The 20,000-nt window shown below is 43.7% G+C and overlaps 1 protein-coding gene across 1 annotated transcript in view; it reads left to right on the top strand.

The window, feature by feature from the left end:
* The window catches only part of LOC109910292 (glutamate receptor 3), a 241,687-nt gene that overhangs the window by 218,706 nt on the left and 2,981 nt on the right, over window positions 1-20,000 (top strand). Inside the window, exons 13-15 of the mRNA XM_031797265.1 lie at window positions 6,407-6,654; window positions 7,525-7,639; window positions 19,632-19,879. Coding sequence (XP_031653125.1) covers window positions 6,407-6,654; window positions 7,525-7,639; window positions 19,632-19,877 — 609 coding nt within the window. The 3' untranslated portion in view covers window positions 19,878-19,879. The remainder of the gene's footprint in view (window positions 1-6,406; window positions 6,655-7,524; window positions 7,640-19,631; window positions 19,880-20,000) is intronic.

Here is a 20,000-nt window from a genome sequence, read left to right as displayed (position 1 = left end):
CCATCCCTTCCTCCCTCCATCCCTTCCTCCCTCCATCCCTTCCTCCCTCCATCCCCTCCTCCCTCCGTTCCTTCCTCCCTCCCTCCATCCCTTCCTCCCTCCATCCCTTCCTCCCTCCGCCCCTTCTTCCCTCCATCCCTTCCTCCCTCCATCCCTTCCTCCCTCCATCCCCTCCTCCCTCCGTTCCTTCCTCCCTCCCTACATCCCTTCCTCCCTCCATCCCTTCCTCCCTCCGTCCCTTCCTCCCTCCGTCCCTTCTTCCCTCCGTCCCTTCCTCCCTCCATCCCTTCCTCCCTCCATCCCTTCCTCCCTCCGTCCCCATCCCTTCCTCCCTCCATCCCTTCCTCCATCCCTTCCTCCCTCCATCCCTTCCTCCCTCCGTCCCTTCCTCCCTCCGTCCCTTCCTCCCTCCGTCCCTTCCTCCCTCCATCCCTTCCTCCCTCCATCCCTTCCTCCCTCCATCCCTTCCTCCCTCCGTCCCTTCCTCCCTCCGTCCCTTCCTCCCTCCATCCCTTCCTCCCTCTGTCCCTTCCTTCCTCTGTTCCTTCCTGATGATGATGTAGCTATGTCTGTCTATAGAGGGATAATGTAGCTATGTCTTTCTGTATAGAGATGATGTAGCAATGTCTGTCTGTAGAGAGATAATGTAGCTGTGTCTGTCTGTAGAGGGATAATGTAGCTATGTCTTTCTGTATAGAGATGATGTAGCAATGTCTGTTTGTAGAGAGATTATGTAGCTATGTCTGTATGTATAGAGATAATGTAGTTTTGTCTGTCTGTATAGAGATGATGTAGCTATGTCTTTATGTAGAGAGATGACGTAGCTATGTCTGTCTGTATAGAGATGGTGTAGCTATGCCTGTATGTATATAGATGATGTAGCTATCCCTGTATGTAGAGAGATCATGTAACTATGCCTGTCTTCAGAGATTTAATGTAGCTATGTCTGTCTGTAGAGGGACAATGTAGCTTTGTATGTCTGTAGAGAGATGATGTAGCTATGTCCGTCTGTATAGAGATAATGTAGCTTTGTATATCTGTATAGAGATGCTGTAGCTATGTCTGTCTGTATTGAGATAATGTAGCTTTGTATGTTTGTAGAGAGATGATGTAGCTATGTCTGTCTGTAGAGGGACAATGTAGCTTTGTATGTCTGTAGAGAGATGATGTAGCTATGTCCGTCTGTATAGAGATAATGTAGCTTTGTATATCTGTATAGAGATGCTGTAGCTATGTCTGTCTGTATTGAGATAATGTAGCTTTGTATGTCTGTAGAGAGATGATGTAGCTATGTCCGTCTGTATAGAGATAATGTAGCTTTGTATATCTGTATAGAGATGCTGTAGCTATGTCTGTCTGTATTGAGATAATGTAGCTTTGTATTTATGTAGAGAGATTATGTAGCTATGTCTGTACATATCACTAACTCTAAACCCTACTATCGTTCCATTCTCCATCGTCATACATATCACTAACTCTAAACCATACTATCGTTCCATTCTCCATCGTCATACATATCACTAACTCTAAACCATACTATCGTTCCATTCTCCATCGTCATACATATCACTAACTCTAAACCATACTATCGTTCCATTCTCCATCGTCATACATATCACTAACTCTAAACCATACTATCATTCCATTCTCCATCGTCATACATATCACTAACTCTAAACCATACTATCGTTCCATTCTCCATCGTCATACATATCACTAACTCTAAACCATACTATCATTCCATTCTCCATCGTCATACATATCACTAACTCTAAACCATACTATCATTCCATTCTCCATCGTCATACATATCACTAACTCTAAACCATACTATCGTTCCATTCTCCATCGTCATACATATCACTAACTCTAAACCATACTATCGTTCCATTCTCCATCGTCATACATATCACTAACTCTAAACCATACTATCATTCCATTCTCCATCGTCATACATATCACTAACTCTAAACCATACTATCGTTCTATTCTCCATCGTCATACATATCACTAACTCTAAACCCTACTATCGTTCCATTCTCCATCGTCATACATATCACTAACTCTAAACCCTACTATCGTTCCATTCTCCATCGTCATACATATCACTAACTCTAAACCATACTATCGTTCCATTCTCCATCGTCATACATATCACTAACTCTAAACCATACTATCGTTCCATTCTCCATCGTCATACATATCACTAACTCTAAACCATACTATCGTTCCATTCTCCATCGTCATACATATCACTAACTCTAAACCATACTATCGTTCCATTCTCCATCGTCATACATATCACTAACTCTAAACCATACTATCGTTCCATTCTCCATCGTCATACATATCACTAACTCTAAACCCTACTATCGTTCCATTCTCCATCGTCATACATATCACTAACTCTAAACCCTACTATCGTTCCATTCTCCATCGTCATACATATCACTAACTCTAAACCCTACTATCGTTCCATTCTCCATCGTCATACATATCACTAACTCTAAACCATACTATCGTTCCATTCTCCATCGTCATACATATCACTAACTCTAAACCATACTATCATTCCATTCTCCATCGTCATACATATCACTAACTCTAAACCATACTATCGTTCCATTCTCCATCGTCATACATATCACTAACTCTAAACCATACTATCATTCCATTCTCCATCGTCATACATATCACTAACTCTAAACCATACTATCATTCCATTCTCCATCGTCATACATATCACTAACTCCAACCCTGTTCCTGGAGAACTACCCTCCTGTAGGTTTTAATTCCAACCCTGTTCCTGGAGAACTACCCTCCTGTAGGTTTTAACTCCAACCCTGTTCCTGGAGAACTACCCTCCTGTAGGTTTTAACTCCAACCCTGTTCCTGGAGAACTACCCTCCTGTAGGTTTTAATTCCAACCCTGTTCCTAGAGAGCTAACCTCCTGTAGGTTTTACACTCCAACCCTGTTCCTGGAGAACTACCCTCCTGTAGGTTTTAATTCCAACCCTGTTCCTAGAGAGCTAACCTCCTGTAGGTTTTAACTCCAACCCTGTTCCTAGAGAGCTAACCTCCTGTAGGTTTTAACTCCAACCCTGTTCCTGGAGAGCTAACCTCCTGTAGGTTTAAATTCCAAAAACCTACAGGAGGGTATTTCTCCAGGAACAGGGTTGAAGTTAAAACCTACAGGACTGTATCTCTCCAGGAACAGGGTTGGAGTTAAACCCTACAGGAATGTATCTCTTCAGGAACAGGGTTGGAGTTAAACCCTACAGGAGGGTATCTCTCCAGGAACAGGGTTGGAGTTAAACCCTACAGGAATGTATCTCTTCAGGAACAGGGTTGGAGTTAAAACCTACAGAACGGTATCTCTCCAGGAACAGGGTTGGAGTTAAAACCTACAGGAATGTATCTCTTCAGGAACAGGGTTGGAGTTAAAACCTACAGGACTGTATCTCTCCAGGAACAGGGTTGGAGTTAAAACCTACAGGCCGGTAGCTCTCCAGGAACAGGGTTGGAGTTAAAACCTACAGGACGGTATCTCTTCAGGAACAGGGCTCTCTCTAAACCATATAGGTGTTCACATAGAATGCTCATCAACTCACATCCCCAAACTTCAAGCCTTTTTCATCAATGCAGAGACAGAGAGAAACATTCATTCATAATGTTTACTTCTAATGTTGCATTATGTTGTTGTTCTGATCCTCACCCCTCTGGTCTGATCCTCACCCCTCTGGTCTGATCCTCACCCCTCTGATCCTCACCCATCTGGTCTGATCCTCACCCCTCTGGTCTGATCCTCACCCCTCTGGTCTTATCCTCACCCCTCTGGGCTTATCCTCACCACTCTGCTCTGATCCTCACCCCTCTGGTCTGATTCTCACCCCTCTGATCCTCACCCATCTGATCCTCACCCCTCTGATCCTCACCCCTCTGGTCTGATCCTCACCCCTCTGGTCTGATCCTCACCCCTCTGGTCTGATGTCGCATGATGGATGACTCATAATAGGTTGTATTGGAACACACTGAGCCAGCTACTGTAGGGCCCACCGTTACAGTTTTTCTCAGCCGCTTTGGTGCATTTTTCACATCATCCCTAACATGTGCAAAATAATAAGTGCATTTCTCAGAACAATTTGTACAAACTGCAATATACAATAGATATGTTTCTAAAGTAAATATCCATGCCAATGATCATGTCAGTGTCATCATAATGATAAGTCATTGAGTCATTGTTCACGAACAAGGTCGTCAAAATGTTTAGGCACGTTGTCAATGTAACTGTGTACTTTGACAGTATTACCTGATGTAAACTTAGGCTACAGTTTGGATGACAGTTACTGTATTGAAAATGCACAAGGCTGCACTTCTATGGCATATATCAATTTCAACAGTACTATTTACATATTACTGTATGTGAGTTATTGATTGAAAGAGACTGGACAACCCAAGGGGCACAAAGGAAAAAAAACTAAATTAGAAAGAAACACAGGAAACCACCCCTAAGGCACAACTTTGCCCGCAGCACTGTTGTGCTGTCTCTACACATCCAGACGTTCCTGTCTGTCGGCCCACATATTCTCATCCACATCACACTGTCTGTGTGTGTGTGTGTGTCTGTGTGTGTGTGTCTGTGTGTGTGTGTGTCTGTGTGTGTGTGTGTGTGTCTGTGTGTGTGTGTGTGTGTGTGTGTGTGTGTGTGCATGCATGCGTGCGTGTCTGTGTGCGTGCGTGTGTGTGTGTGTGTGTGTGTGCATGTGTGCATGTCTGTGTGCGTGCGTGTGTGTTTGTGCGTGTGTGTGTCTCTGTGTGTGTGTGTGTGTGTGCATGTGTGCGCGTGCGTGTGTGTGTGTGCGTGTGTGTGTCTCTGTGTGTGTGTGTGTGTGTGTGTGTGTGTCTCTGTGTGTGTGTGTGTGTGTGTGTGTGTGTGTGTGTGTGTGTGTGTGTGTGTGTGTGTGTGTGTGTGTGTGTGTGTGTGTGTGTGTGTGTGTGTGTGTGTGTGTCTCTGTGTGTGCGTGTGTGTGTGTGTGTGTGTGTGTGTGTGTGTGTGTGTGTGTGTGTGCTGTTATTGTATTTTCCACAGCATCTATTTGTTACTTCAAAGCAGAGTTGGTGTGTTGTTTACTCTGCTTGAGAACACTGGGTGTGTCACCCCCTTGACATGATTCATGATTCATTTAACTTCAAGACTTATTAAGAAATATGGCGGTTATACCTAAGTGCTGCCTTCAGTTAATAATACAATGCACCTTATGCTCTTCAAATCTTTGATCTGGCAAAAGTAAGTCCTTGACTGTTTCAGTATTTGAACCTAAAGTGACCCTTCTGGGGAAGCCCAGACAATTGGATCTTTGACACCACTGTAACAATGCCTCTGATTGGTGTTGCCATATCAACAGCTTGTTCATAGTCTTACCCTATAGGCTATTGACAATAGGCCCATTGGTCCAATTGACTGTTGCCAACTGGGCCCACTTCCTGTACTCCTCTAGCTCCTAAATTGTTTGTTGCTATCCGGAATCGTTGGGACATCCCTACCCCATTGAAGTTCAATTTTAAAATGGTAAGGTTTAAGTTAAAAGTTAGGTAAAGGTTATTGTTGTGTTTATGGTTAAGGTAAAGGCAGGGGTTATGTTTAGGCTTAGGGATTAGGGGGCAGGGACATCCCATGGATCCCAGATAGCATTCAGATAGCATTCTAAATTGAACCTGTATTGTAGTTGTGAGAGAATCCACTCTACAGTACACACTACCACTTGGGAGCAGTTCTCTCTCTTCATTGGCCCAGACCAGGATTCAGAAGTTTGGAGTTTGAAACTGTGTTGCCAAAATGAACCCAGCGGCATTGAATAATTAAATTGTTGCTTATTATAGATAGCTAGAAGTCCTCTCTTCACTCCTACAGATTGTATAGCAGGCATACTAAGCCTAACCCCAGGCACCATACTGGGAAACCGGGGAACTCTCATCTGTGTCCTCTTCTGATGTGTTCTCTCTCTCTCTCTCTCTCTCTCTCTCTCTCTCTCTCTCTCTCTCTCTCTGTGTGTTCACTTAATGGTGTATAAATTCGTATTTGGGTCATTACTATGTTATCAACGCTTGACTTGCTAGACTTCTGTAGGCCGTAGGCCACCAAGTATGTGTAATGTTACTGTCTAATAATAACTGTGCATCTTTTGTTCCTCATGAGTATGCACAGGCCTAAAAGATTTCATGAACTTACCAGCAGACATACCGCTAAATCTTCCAAGATATCTATAAACACTTCAAGATGGCTTGAGGTGTCCTGCATCAGATCTTTGAGGTACCGAAACAGAACAACATCCATACAATGGACGTTGATGTCTAAACTAGTATTTCTCTTCTCCTCTTTCCCCCCCCCTCTCTCCGTCTCAACAGCGATCCAAAATAGCAGTCTATGAGAAAATGTGGTCATACATGAAATCGGCCGAACCGTCAGTGTTTGTCAAGACCACGCCAGACGGGGTGGCCCGGGTACGAAAGTCCAAGGGCAAGTTTGCTTTCCTCCTGGAGTCCACCATGAACGAGTACATAGAGCAGAGGAAACCCTGTGACACCATGAAAGTGGGCGGAAACCTCGACTCTAAAGGATACGGTGTGGCCACGCCCAAAGGCTCAGCATTAAGGTGGGTGGGATAATATAACGATATTCTCCTTGTTGTTATAGAATTCCACCTACCCTGATGTCTTGTGTTTGGCCCTTCTTCTTCTTCTTCTTCTCTTCTACCTTATTGTTTTTGGAAAGGACCCAAAGAGGTAACGGTATCATATCTTTTATTGTTCTTGGATACCGAGGTTGATTTAAAATGGTGATTTATGGGATGTGTATATTTGTACGTGCGTTTTATTGTTCTTCCTAAACCAAAGGGGAATCCATTTCAGGGTGTTAGAGTTTAACAAATCATTTCAACATCTCTTTTCCTCTGTTTCTTCTCTCTTTCGACCTTTCCTTCTGTCCTGTGTGCTGTCCTTCTCAACGGTTGTGTTTTCACTTTGAATGTTTTTACCAGCTCAGCGGCGTTTCCATGTAGCCTTTAAAAAGCTGCACTGTCACTTGTTATGAATGTTAATTGCACGGTGTTTGCTGCTGTTGTTTTTCCTCTCAGCGATGATGACTAGTGTCCCCGTCCCGCACACTTCAGTTTCTGAACTACCTAACCCCTCATAACTCCTGTCCAATATTTACCACTATGTCTGCTCTTCATCTAAGCCTTACTGATCTATCTAGCTCATGTTCGTCAAACAATTGGTCATTATCACACCTAGATCATTTTCATAATAGATATAATAGTTCATAATAATATTACCAATAACAATAATCACTATTGGTGGTAGTCTAACTACCATTATCAACAATCATCATTATCGTTATAACTACTACTACAACTACACAATACTACTACTATACTATAGTACTACTATACTACTATTGACTATGCATTAGATTTCTCACGGACCTGTGCATTTTCTTACAAGTTATGTTTTATCGTTTCAAGAAATGCTGTTAACCTGGCAGTGTTAAAACTGAATGAGCAAGGCCTGTTGGACAAATTGAAAAACAAATGGTGGTACGACAAGGGAGAGTGCGGCAGCGGGGGAGGTGACTCCAAGGTCAGCCTCGATGTCACCAGATCGGGTACCATGGTGCAGAGTAATCGGCAAGGCTGTTAATAATACTCGATAGGAATCATTGATTATTGATTAGATTTTTATTATAGCGCTTTGATTTTCTAATGCGCTTTGTTAGCTACGGTACAACCCAACCCAAAACAAATGTTGAGTCCCAACCAGGCTCAACGGTAGCCTTTCTGTCATTTACCAGACTCTGACCAGTCTATGGAACAAAAGATCAAACTAAGAACCTTAACTTGGCTACATGGAAACACAGAGAGGAAGATGAGGTAGCATGAAGTGTAGTAAAGGAGATGGACTGGTAAGGCTAAGAGGTAGCATGAAGTATAGTAAAGGAGATGGACTGCTAAGGCTAAGAGGTAGCATCAAGTGTAGTAAAGGAGATGGACTGGTAAGACTAAGAGGTAGCATGAAGTATAGTAAAGGAGATGGACTGGTAAGGCTAAGAGGTAGCATGAAGTATAGTAAAGGAGATGGACTGGTAAGGCTAAGAGGTAGCATGAAGTGTAGTAAAGGAGATGGACTGGTAAGGCTAAGAGGTAGCATCAAGTGTAGTAAAGGAGATGGACTGCTAAGGCTAAGAGGTAGCATGAAGTATAGTAAAGGAGATGGACTGGTAAGGCTAAGAGGTAGCATGAAGTGTAGTAAAGGAGATGGACTGGTAAGGCTAAGAGGTAGCATGAAGTGTAGTAAAGGAGATGGACTGGTAAGGCTAAGAGGTAGCATGAAGTGTAGTAAAGGAGATGGACTGGTAAGGCTAAGAGGTAGCATGAAGTGTAGTAAAGGAGATGGACTGGTAAGGCTAAGAGGTAGCATGAAGTGTAGTAAAGGAGATGGACTGGTAAGGCTAAGAGGTAGCATGAAGTGTAGTAAAGGAGATGGACTGGTAAGGCTAAGAGGTAGCATGAAGTGTAGTAAAGGAGATGGACTGGTAAGGCTAAGAGGTAGCATGAAGTGTAGTAAAGGAGATGGACTGGTAAGGTTAAGAGGTAGCATGAAGTGTAGTAAAGGAGATGGACTGGTAAGGCTAAGAGGTAGCATGAAGTGTAGTAAAGGAGATGGACTGGTAAGGCTAAGAGGTAGCATGAAGTGTAGTAAAGGAGATGGACTGGTAAGGCTAAGAGGTAGCATGAAGTGTAGTAAAGGAGATGGACTGGTAAGGCTAAGAGGTAGCATGAAGTGTAGTAAAGGAGATGGACTGGTAAGGCTAAGAGGTAGCATGAAGTGTAGTAAAGGAGATGGACTGCTAAGGCTAAGAGGTAGCATGAAGTGTAGTAAAGGAGATGGACTGGTAAGGCTAAGAGGTAGCATGAAGTATAGTAAAGGAGATGGACTGGTAAGGCTAAGAGGTAGCATGAAGTGTGTAAAGGAGATGGACTGGTAAGGCTAAGAGGTAGCATGAAGTGTAGTAAAGGAGATGGACTGGTAAGGCTAAGCTGAGTTGTTTTGACAAAGACAGTTTTGTGAGGAAGGATACAGATCTGTGGACCAGTGTTTGGTTGTGTGTTTGACAAGGAGGAAGTCTAGTTATTTTCACTGCTTCTCAGTGATGGGAGGGATGTGAGGAGGATAGCGTTGTCCTGCAGTTGGAAAAGGAGGAGATGGATTTAACTCTGTCTTTAACATCTGCAGTGCAGCAGATGATATCTGTCAAGTATTATATGCTGTCTAGAGAAAGTAGAGCCAGTGTGAGGTCTATTTAGATATAACAGTATCTCTGTCATATTGGATGGATCTCTGACTAAAATATACCTGTTGTAAGTTATATATTATATGATAAGTATGTATTTTATAAGATACCTTTCATAAATAGTTTATCACAAACTATTTATGAAAACATGGCATCTAGATGCCAGAGACTGCCGCCTTCCTCTTGTGAAGGCCATGTCTGTATTTCATTCCATTATTCTTGTCTGTCAGACACAACATGGCTTCACAGCTGCTCATGTCATACAGCTGCTTCTCTGGACATCCCATGCGACTGGCCTAGAGAAGCCACGCTGGGCTCTAGAGCCCGTTGGCTGAAACCCCCCAAAATGGCTGCTCAGCTGAGGCAACTCAGCTCAGATAGGCGAGGCGAACAGCGGAGTCTTGAGGGGACTAAGCATTATGGGTAAACGTGAGAATTCTAATCTGAAAGAGAAGGTCTGATCTCTTAAGGCTGTGGGTCATGTGGTACCACTACATTCAATTCAATTGAGATTTTATACACGGTGGAACTGCCCCTATAATTGGTTGCTTTTTCATAATGATTTTAGCAAAAAATCTATACAATTGTAGGTGGTGTCAAAAGTTTTCAAACAATTTACCACTTGATTGCAACATGTACAACCAAGAGCCAGAATTGAGCCCAATAACCATTGTGATAATCAGGTTTCTTTCTCTTCCGGCTTGCTATTCTACTCTCGTCACAAGACATGGCTGTATCCATCCTGGGAATAGGTGATGCAATAAGAGTGTGTTTCATTTAGCCTTGTCATCTTGGTATCAACATACTTACACTATGTTCCATGAAGCTTGCATCATGCTATTTTAAAGAGGGCATTGACATTTGCTACAGTTTAGATCAATTGAATGACCAATGACTCAGTCGTGACTCAAGCAATGAATTAGGTCAGCTAAGTGGCTTGATTACAGACGATCTGTGGCAGATACTGTGGTTTACAGAAGGTGTCATGACTTTATAAGGTCATTTGACATGAATTCTCAGGAACTGCAATGCTACAACAATATGACATGTTGAAAATAGCATCGTGGCTAACCTCTCTATAATATCTAGTAATGTCCAACCAAAACACCTGACCTTTCTCTCTCTGCTTCTCTGTTTTATCTCTATAATGTACACAAATACGTGTCCTATATTTTTGATATACGGTTGCAAAATTTCACGAACTAAAAAAAGTCCCAGTAAATAAACAATTCTAGGATTTCCCAGAAATCCCTGTTTGAGGATTCCTTCTGGCAGGGTTCCATTCCTTGCTTATTCTCCCCCTTATTCAGGGGATACTCCCATAGGGGTTTCTGGAAAACCTAGGAATTATGGGAAATTCACAGGAATTTTGCAGCTCTATTTTTCAACCTTGCATTTGTGCTAATAATCTGTGCTGTATAGTCAGTATGCTGAGTGATGTTGAGGCTCACAGCTGTGACGGCTGCAGTAGAAGAGCAGTATTGTTGCTTCTCTGACATGTTTCTCTGCCTTTCATCGGGACCTGCTCAGGTATGTATGGTTTTCCATCCCTTCAGGGATCAACGTTTTGATCCGGCTGTGAGCGTACCATACATTCATACATGAATTAGCATTTGGATCTCCACTGCTCTTAACCGTTCACCGTGCACACCTCAAGGTCCGGTACTTATCTCTGATGAGCAACGGCATCGTCGGATGAAAGACTGACAGTGAGTGAACTGTGGTGATCATCTGTTGTGTTCAAAGTTTTTTTTTCTTCTCAGTATCTCTCAATAAGTCTGACGTCTCGGCTCTACGGGAAACTGTAGGAAAAGCCAGCTTACCTGGACTCATCCTTCCTGAGCATCCTGCCCCCCCCCACACACACACACCCTTTCTCTGATCACCTATAATCCTGAGGCACACGCCACATCACTGATCACCTAGGTCGGGTTTCAGGCTCCAGCATCACGTAGCACGTTAACAGATTACTGCATTATTGATCAATGTTTTCCGGGTCACCCTATTACCATTGGCCATGAGGGAGATAATATTCTACACGGAGTTGTAATCTTCTTCTCTCCTGCTGATGATAATGTAGGGAGATAATACTCTACACGGAGTTGTAATCTTCTCGTCTCCTGCTGATGATAATGTAGGGAGATAATACTCTACACAGAGTTGTAATCTTCTCGTCTCCTGCTGATGATAATGTAGGGAGATAATACTCTACACGGAGTTGTAATCTTCTCGTCTCCTGCTGATGATAATGTAGGGAGATAATACTCTACACAGAGTTGTAATCTTCTCGTCTCCTGCTGATGATAATGTAGGGAGATAATACTCTACACGGAGTTGTAATCTTCTCGTCTCCTGCTGATGATAATGTAGGGAGAAAATACTCTACACAGAGTTGTAATCTTCTTCTCTCCTGCTGATGATAATGTAGGGAGATAATATTCTACACAGAGTTGTAATCTTCTTCTCTCCTACTGATGATAATGTATGGAGATAATATTCTACACAGAGTTGTAATCTTCTTCTCTCCTGCTGATGATAATGTATAAAAAAAAATATTTAAAAAATCATATTTTATTTGTCACATACACATGGTTAGCAGATGTTAATGCGAGTGTAGCGAAATGCTTGTGCTTCTAGTTCCGACAATGCAGTAATAACCAACAAGTAATCTAACTAACAATTCCAAAACTACTGTCTTATACACACAAGTGTAGGGGGATAAAGAATATGTACATAAAGATATATGAATGAGTGATGGTACAGAGCGGCATAGGCAAGATACAGTAGATGGTATCGAGTACAGTATATACATATGAGATGAGTATGTAAACAAAGTGGCATAGTTAAAGTGGCTAGTGATACATGTATTACATAAAGATGCAGTAGATGATATAGAGTACAGTATATACGTTAACATATGAGATGAATAATGTAGGGTATGTAAACATTATATTAGGTAGCATTGTTTAAAGTGGCTAGTGATATATTTTACATAATTTCCCATCAATTCCCATTATTAAAGTGGCTGGAGTTGAGTCAGTGTGTTGGCAGCAGCCACTCAATGTTAGTGGTGGCTGTTTAACAGTCTGATGGCCTTGAGATAGAAGCTGTTTTTCATTCTCTCGGTCCCAGCTTTGATGCACCTGTACTGACCTATGCCTTCTGGATGATAGCGGGGTGAACAGGCAGTGGCTCGGGTGGTTGTTGTCCTTGATGATCTTTATGGCCTTCCTGTAACATCGGGTGGTGTAGGTGTCCTGGAGGGCAGGTAGTTTGCACCCGGTGATGCGTTGTGCAGACCTCACTACCCTCTGAAGAGGCTTACGGTTGTGGGCGGAGCAGTTGCCATACCAGGCGGTGATACAGCCCGACAGGATGCCCTCGATTGTGCATCTGTAGAAGTTTGTGAGTGCTTTTGGTGACAAGCCGAATTTCTTCAGCCTCCTGAGGTTGAAGAGGCGCTGCTGCGCCTTCTTCACAATGCTGTCTGTGTGGGTGGACCAATTCAGTTTGTCTGTGATGTGTATGCCAAGGAACTTAAAACTTACTACCCTCTCCACTACTGTTCCATCGATGTGGATAGGGGGGTGTTCACTCTGCTGTTTCCTGAAGTCCACAATCATCTCCTTAGTTTTGTTGATGTTGAGTGTAAGGTTATTTTCCTGACACCACACTCTGAGGGCCCTCACCTCCTCCCTGCAGGCCGTCTCGTCGTTGTTGGTAATCAAGCCTACCACTGTTGTGTCGTCCACAAACTTGATGATTGAGTTGGAGGCGTGCGTGGCCACGCAGTCGTGGGTGAACAGGGAGTACAGGAGAGGGCTCAGAACGCACCCTTGTGGGGCCCCAGTGTTGAGGATCAGCGGGGTGGAGATGTTGTTGCCTACCCTCACCACCTGGGGGCGGCCCGTCAGGAAGTCCAGTACCCAGTTGCACAGGGCGGGGTCGAAACCCAGGGTCTCGAGCTTGATGACGAGCTTGGAGGGTACTATGGTGTTAAATGCCGAGCTGTAGTCGATGAACAGCATTCTCACATAGGTATTCCTCTTGTCCAGATGGGTTAGGGCAGTGTGCAGTGTGGTTGAGATTGCATCGTCTGTGGACCTATTTGGGCGGTAAGCAAATTGGAGTGGGTCTAGGGTGTCAGGTAGGGTGGAGGTGATATGGTCCTTGACTAGTCTCTCAAAGCACTTCATGATGACGGAAGTGAGTGCTACGGGGCGGTAGTCGTTTAGCTCAGTTACCTTAGCTTTCTTGGGAACAGGAACAATGGTGGCCCTCTTGAAGCATGTGGGAACAACAGACTGGTATAGGGATTGATTGAATATGTCCGTAAACACACCGGCCAGCTGGTCTGCGCATGCTCTGAGGGCGCGGCTGGGGATGCCGTCCGGGCCTGCAGCCTTGCGAGGGTTAACACGTTTAAATGTTTTACTCACCTCGGCTGCAGTGAAGGAGAGGCCGCATGTTTTGGTTGCAGGCCGTGTCAGTGGCACTGTATTGTCCTCAAAGCGGGTAAAAAAATTATTTAGTCTGCCTGGGAGCAAGACATCCTGGTCTGTGACGGGGCTGGTTTTCTTTTTGTAATCCGTGATTGACTGTAGACCCTGCCACATACCTCTTGTGTCTGAGCCGTTGAATTGAGATTCTACTTTGGCTCTATACTGACGCTTAGCTTGTTTGATTGCCTTGCGGAGGGAATAGCTACACTGTTTGTATTCGGTCATGTTTCCGGTCACCTTGCCCTCATTAAAAGCAGTGGTTCGGGCTTTCAGTTTCACGCGAATGCTGCCATCAATCCACGGTTTCTGGTTTGGGAATGTTTTAATCGTTGCTATGGGAACGACATCTTCAACGCACGTTCTAATGAACTCGCACACCGAATCAGCGTATTCGTCAATGTTGTTGTCTGACGCAATACGAAACATATCCCAGTCCACGTGATGGAAGCAGTCTTGGAGTGTGGAATCAGATTGGTCGGACCAGCGTTGGACAGACCTCAGCGTGGGAGCTTCTTGTTTTAGTTTCTGTCTGTAGGCAGGGATCAACAAAATGGAGTCGTGGTCAGCTTTTCCGAAAGGAGGGCGGGGCAGGGCCTTATATGCGTCGCGGAAGTTAGAATAGCAATGATCCAAGGTTTTGCCAGCCCTGGTTGCGCAATCGATATGCTGATACAATTTAGGGAGTCTTGTTTTCAGATTAGCCTTGTTAAAATCCCCAGCTACAATGAATGCAGCCTCAGGATGTATGGATTCCAGTTTGCAAAGAGTCAAATAAAGTTCGTTCAGAGCCATCGATGTGTCTGCTTGGGGGGAAATATATACGGCTGTTTCCATGGGGGCTGTAGAGTAGAGCACTACCAGTAGTCTGTTTCTATAGGGGCTGTAGGGAGATAATATTCTACACAGAGTTGTAATCTCCTCGTCTCCTGCTGATGATAATGTATCGTGACATAAAGGTCCACAGAGGACATTGTTCACCAGTGGAACCCAAGACATATATTACCCATTCATCATATTTAACGAGCCTAATTAGTTTCTATAGGGGCTGAAGAGGAGGGCACCACCAGTCTGTTTCTATAGGGGCTGAATAGGAGGGCACCACCAGTCTGTTTCTATAGGGGCTGAAGAGTAGAGCACCACCAGTCTGTTTCTATAGGGGCTGAAGAGGAGGGCACCACCAGTCTGTTTCTATAGGGCCTGTAGAGTAGAGCACCACCAGTCTGTTTCTATAGGGGATGTAGAGTAGAACATCACCAGTCTGCTTCTATAGGGGATGTAGAGTAGAGCACCACCAGTCTGTTTCTATAGGGGATGTAGAGTAGAACATCACCAGTCTGCTTCTATAGGGGATATAGAGTAGAGCACCACCAGTCTGTTTCTATAGGGGCTGAAGAGTAGAGCACCACCAGTCTGTTTCTATAGGGGATGTAGAGTAGAGCACCACCAGTCTGTTTCTATAGGGGATGTAGAGTAGAGCGCCACCAGTCTGTTTCTATAGGGGATGTAGAGTAGAACATCACCAGTCTGCTTCTATAGGGGATATAGAGTAGAGCACCACCAGTCTGTTTCTATAGGGGCTGAAGAGTAGAGCACCACCAGTCTGTTTCTATAGGGGATGTAGAGTAGAGCACCACCAGTCTGTTTCTATAGGGGATGTAGAGTAGAGCACCACCAGTCTGTTTCTATAGGGGCTGAAGAGTAGAGCACCACCAGTCTGCTTCTATAGGGGATGTAGAGTAGAGCACCACCAGTCTGTTTCTATAGGGGCTGAAGAGTAGAGCACCACCAGTCTGCTTCTATAGGGGATGTAGAGTAGAGCACCACCAGTCTGTTTCTATAGGGGCTGAAGAGTAAAGCACCACCAGTCTGTTTCTATAGGGGATGTAGAGTAGAGCACCACCAGTCTGTTTCTATAGGGGCTGAAGAGTAGAGCACCACCAGTCTGCTTCTATAGGGGATGTAGAGTAGAGCACCACCAGTCTGTTTCTATAGGGGATGTAGAGTAGAACATCACCAGTCTGCTTCTATAGGGGATATAGAGTAGAGCACCACCAGTCTGTTTCTATAGGGGCTGAAGAGTAGAGCACCACCAGTCTGCTTCTATAGGAGATGTAGAGTAGAGCACCACCAGTCTGTTTCTATAGGGGCTGAAGAGGAGGGCACCACCAGTCTGTTTCTATAGGGGCTGAAGAGGAGGGCACCACCAGTCTGTTTCTATAGGGGCTGAATAGGAGGGCACCACCAGTCTGCTTCTATAGGGGATGTAGAGGAGGGCACCACCAGTCTGCTTCTATAGGGGATGTAGAGGAGGGCACCACCAGTCTGTTTCTATAGGGGCTGAATAGGAGGGCACCACCAGTCTGCTTCTATAGGGGATGTAGAGGAGGGCACCACCAGTCTGTTTCTATAGGGGCTGAATAGGAGGGCACCACCAGTCTGCTTCTATAGGGGATGTAGAGGAGGGCACCACCAGTCTGTTTCTATAGGGGCTGAAGAGGAGGGCACCAGCAGTCTGTTTCTATGGGGGCTGAAGAAGAGGGCATCACCAGTCTGTTTCTATAGGGGATGTAGAGTAGAACACCACCAGTCTGTTTCTATAGGGGATGTAGAGTAGGGCACCACCAGTCTGTTTCTATAGGGGCTGAAGAGTAGAGCACCACCAGTCTGTTTCTATAGGGGATGTAGAGTAGAGCGCCACCAGTCTGTTTCCATAGGGGATGTAGAGTAGAGTGCCACCAGTCTGTTTCTATAGCCTCTATACAGAACATCACCAGTCTGTTTCTATTGGGTCTATACAGAACATCACCAGTCTGTTTCTATTGGGTCTATACAGAACATCACCAGTCTGTTTCTATAGCCTCTATACAGAACATCACCAGTCTGTTTCTATTGGGTCTATACAGAACATCACCAGTCTGTTTCTATTGGGTCTATACAGAACCTCACCAGTCTGTTTCTATAGCCTCTATACAGAACATCACCAGTCTGTTTCTATTGGGTCTATACAGAACATCACCAGTCTGTTTCTATAGGGTCTATACAGAACATCACCAGTCTGTTTCTATTGGGTCTATACAGAACATCACCAGTCTGTTTCTATTGGGTCTATACAGAACATCACCAGTCTGTTTCTATAGGGTCTATACAGAACATCACCAGTCTGTTTCTATAGCGACTATATAGAGCATGAACAGTCTTCCTTATTATGCATCATTATGCATCATTATTTATTTGTTCACTCCACACATAGCATCATAGCATCATAGCTTCATAACATTATAGCATCATAGCTTATTTAAAATATATAAGTGTTGGAACATACCTTGCCCAGTTAAAGGCACTATGTCAGTTGTAAGGCAGTGAGAATATCCTAAATAAATGTTGCCAATTACTTATCAGTTTCTTCTTATGAAACCATATTACAGAGAGAAACCACATGTATTATTCCCCTGATGTGCCAAAGCTGAGCTTAAACAGCGGTAATAAAACTGTAGCTTGGTTCTGTTGACAGTAATCCCCCTTCTAAGCGGATATAGTAAAGCCTATATCCAACACGGTTTCCCCACCAATAAACAGCACCGTTTCTTATGAAAAGGTTCATGTGAAACACCTTTTGCTTTATTCACTATTTTAATGCTGATTTTCATGTCAAAATACATGACATTATTAGTGTCCTGAGATTCAAAGTTGATGTTGTCTTTGCAACCAAATCTCAGAGCCAACTTGTGATGTTGCAGTAGGAGGTGTCCAAGCCTCTGCTTCTACCGGCGGGGAAGATATCGGGTCAACAGTTGTCTTGTAGTCCTTTACTGCTACTGTTAATCAAGAGAAGGTTCTAGTTGGATCAAACTTGTTAAGTGCTGGTCAGACATCTACTCTGCTGTGCCCACAAACAAATTCCTTCCTCAGCTTTAGATAATCTCAGACCAGCGGAGTGTACAGTCAGTACCTGCTCGTCCTGTTACCAGCGTCTGCCGATTACTCGAAGCGATAGGAGCAGGCCCTGGCCCTAGACTAGGGCTGGTCAATGACGACAAGGTAATAGACTAGAATGCCTGTTCTCTGTGATGTGACAATGGCCAGGAGTCCTGCTCGATCGCTTTGTGATGACATAATGTAAGCTATGAAGTTATGAATAACATAAAATAACATAATATGATGTTATTTATGTTATTTCCCACGTGAAGAACTCCTGTAAACCTTGCTGTATTGAAACTCAGTGAACAAGGCATCTTAGACAAGCTGAAAAACAAATGGTGGTACGATAAGGGTGAATGTGGAACCAAGGACTCTGGAAGTAAGGTCAGTCTCCGCAGGTCTTCTGTGCTGATTCCCAGTGTTCATATGAACAAATACTAAACTATGCTAAAACATCTAGATTAGCTATACTGTCTCTCCCTTTACCTCCTAGTATGTTATTTATTCATACAAACAACATTCTGCCACATACATGTAACAAAAATGGAGAAGTGGCTCAAATCCATAATGCACTATTTCCCCAATTCTAATCACATCCCAAAAATATTTTGTCATTTATTTGGGGGGGGCTAATGTTAATGTTAAAGTAATTTTTATAGAAATAGGTAATGCTTTTTTCCCCCACACAAACTGTAATGATAAATTACATTAGGATATGCTTGGGGAAATTGTAAATTGTGTAAAATAATCAAACACCATCATTGAATAGTTGTTGACTAGCTGTTGACATTAAGTGCTATTTTTGCTCATTTTCACACTTTACATTCATGATATTCTTACCATTATGCTGCTGTTTCTATTTACTAAAACTTTTAATTAAAATTTGATTTATCTGTGTTGTTACTAGATTGCATGGAAATGTATCTATTGGGTTCTTTAGCTTCCTGTTTTGGGGTGAACAAACAAAGTGTTCTTGTTGTGAGCGACTGCTTCCAATTAACTTCAGCAAGATGTTACAGCCCCGTGGGGTGTTTTTGTCTGAACAAGGAGTTGCAATGAAGAGATCCTTGTTGTTTCCACCCCACATGAAGTCTAAGAACGTAATAAACCTCTCATTTAACCCTCTGAGACCATAGCCAGGCTAATGAACTAACAGATCTATTTTCCACTGATATAGACTCTCAGTCAAACCTCAAAGGGTTAAACTGCAAATGGTAAAACTCTCATGAACAAATTTTCAATCAACATGTTTGGGTGAATAAGCAGCAGCAGAATGGTTTGAATCTTAAAATGGCTTTGGGGATTGTTTTGATGTCAGAGAGATTTGACTACACAGTATCACAGTGTACCAAGACATTTTATTTTTTCAGGACTAAGGCTTGAAATGTTGACCTGTGAGTTACTGACCGCAGCTTCCTGATATGGAAGAAGACCGGTAGAATAGGGGAAGCTCTACATTCACCTAGATCAAACTAAAGTGGTGACTCGTCTCTCCTTCATCGGAGAGTGGTCTGACTATGGTGTTCAGATGTTCCTCACAACTTCTTGCACCACTATAGGAAAACCAGTCCAGACCTCTTCTAGAGTCAACCTCAGCCTCTGGAGTCTGTAGTATGATCTGCCATTGGTAGCATCAGAAACATTTCAATCTCAGAGAGAGAGTTTGTAGAAGGGGTCTGATAATAGAGTATCCATGTGAGTTACCAAGTGTTAGGTATTCGATTGTTATTTCAACAAGACTGTAAGGATCAATTGGAGGCCTATAGATACTTTGCTTTAGAGCCATACTGGTAGGCTGCACTGTTCTCTACAGAACTCTCTCCACCGCAAACCCTCTAACTATGTTCTTCACCTTCCCCAGGACAAGACAAGTGCTCTCAGCCTGAGCAATGTGGCTGGAGTCTTCTATATTCTGGTTGGAGGGCTGGGGCTGGCCATGATGGTGGCTCTGATTGAGTTCTGTTACAAATCGCGTGCAGAGACCAAACGGCTCAAACTAGCAAAGAATGCTGAGAAATTGAAGCCAGCTCCCCCGACCAACCCCCAGAACTTTGCCACGTACAGAGAAGGCTACAACGTGTATGGGACAGAGAGCGTTAAGATCTAAGGGTAATGACGACGCTGCTCTCTTCCTGATTCTGTCTCTGCGACATCTGAATCATTTTGTTTCTTCTGGTGGTGTCGTTGGTGTTGAATGATTCATTTATTTGTTTGTGTTTTTGTCAAGCTG

This window comes from Oncorhynchus kisutch, linkage group LG19, assembly GCF_002021735.2.
Source record: "Oncorhynchus kisutch isolate 150728-3 linkage group LG19, Okis_V2, whole genome shotgun sequence".
NCBI classification, from domain to species: domain Eukaryota; kingdom Metazoa; phylum Chordata; class Actinopteri; order Salmoniformes; family Salmonidae; genus Oncorhynchus; species Oncorhynchus kisutch.
Note: the sequence above shows the minus strand (reverse complement) of the source record. Positions and strands in the feature narration are given on the sequence as shown.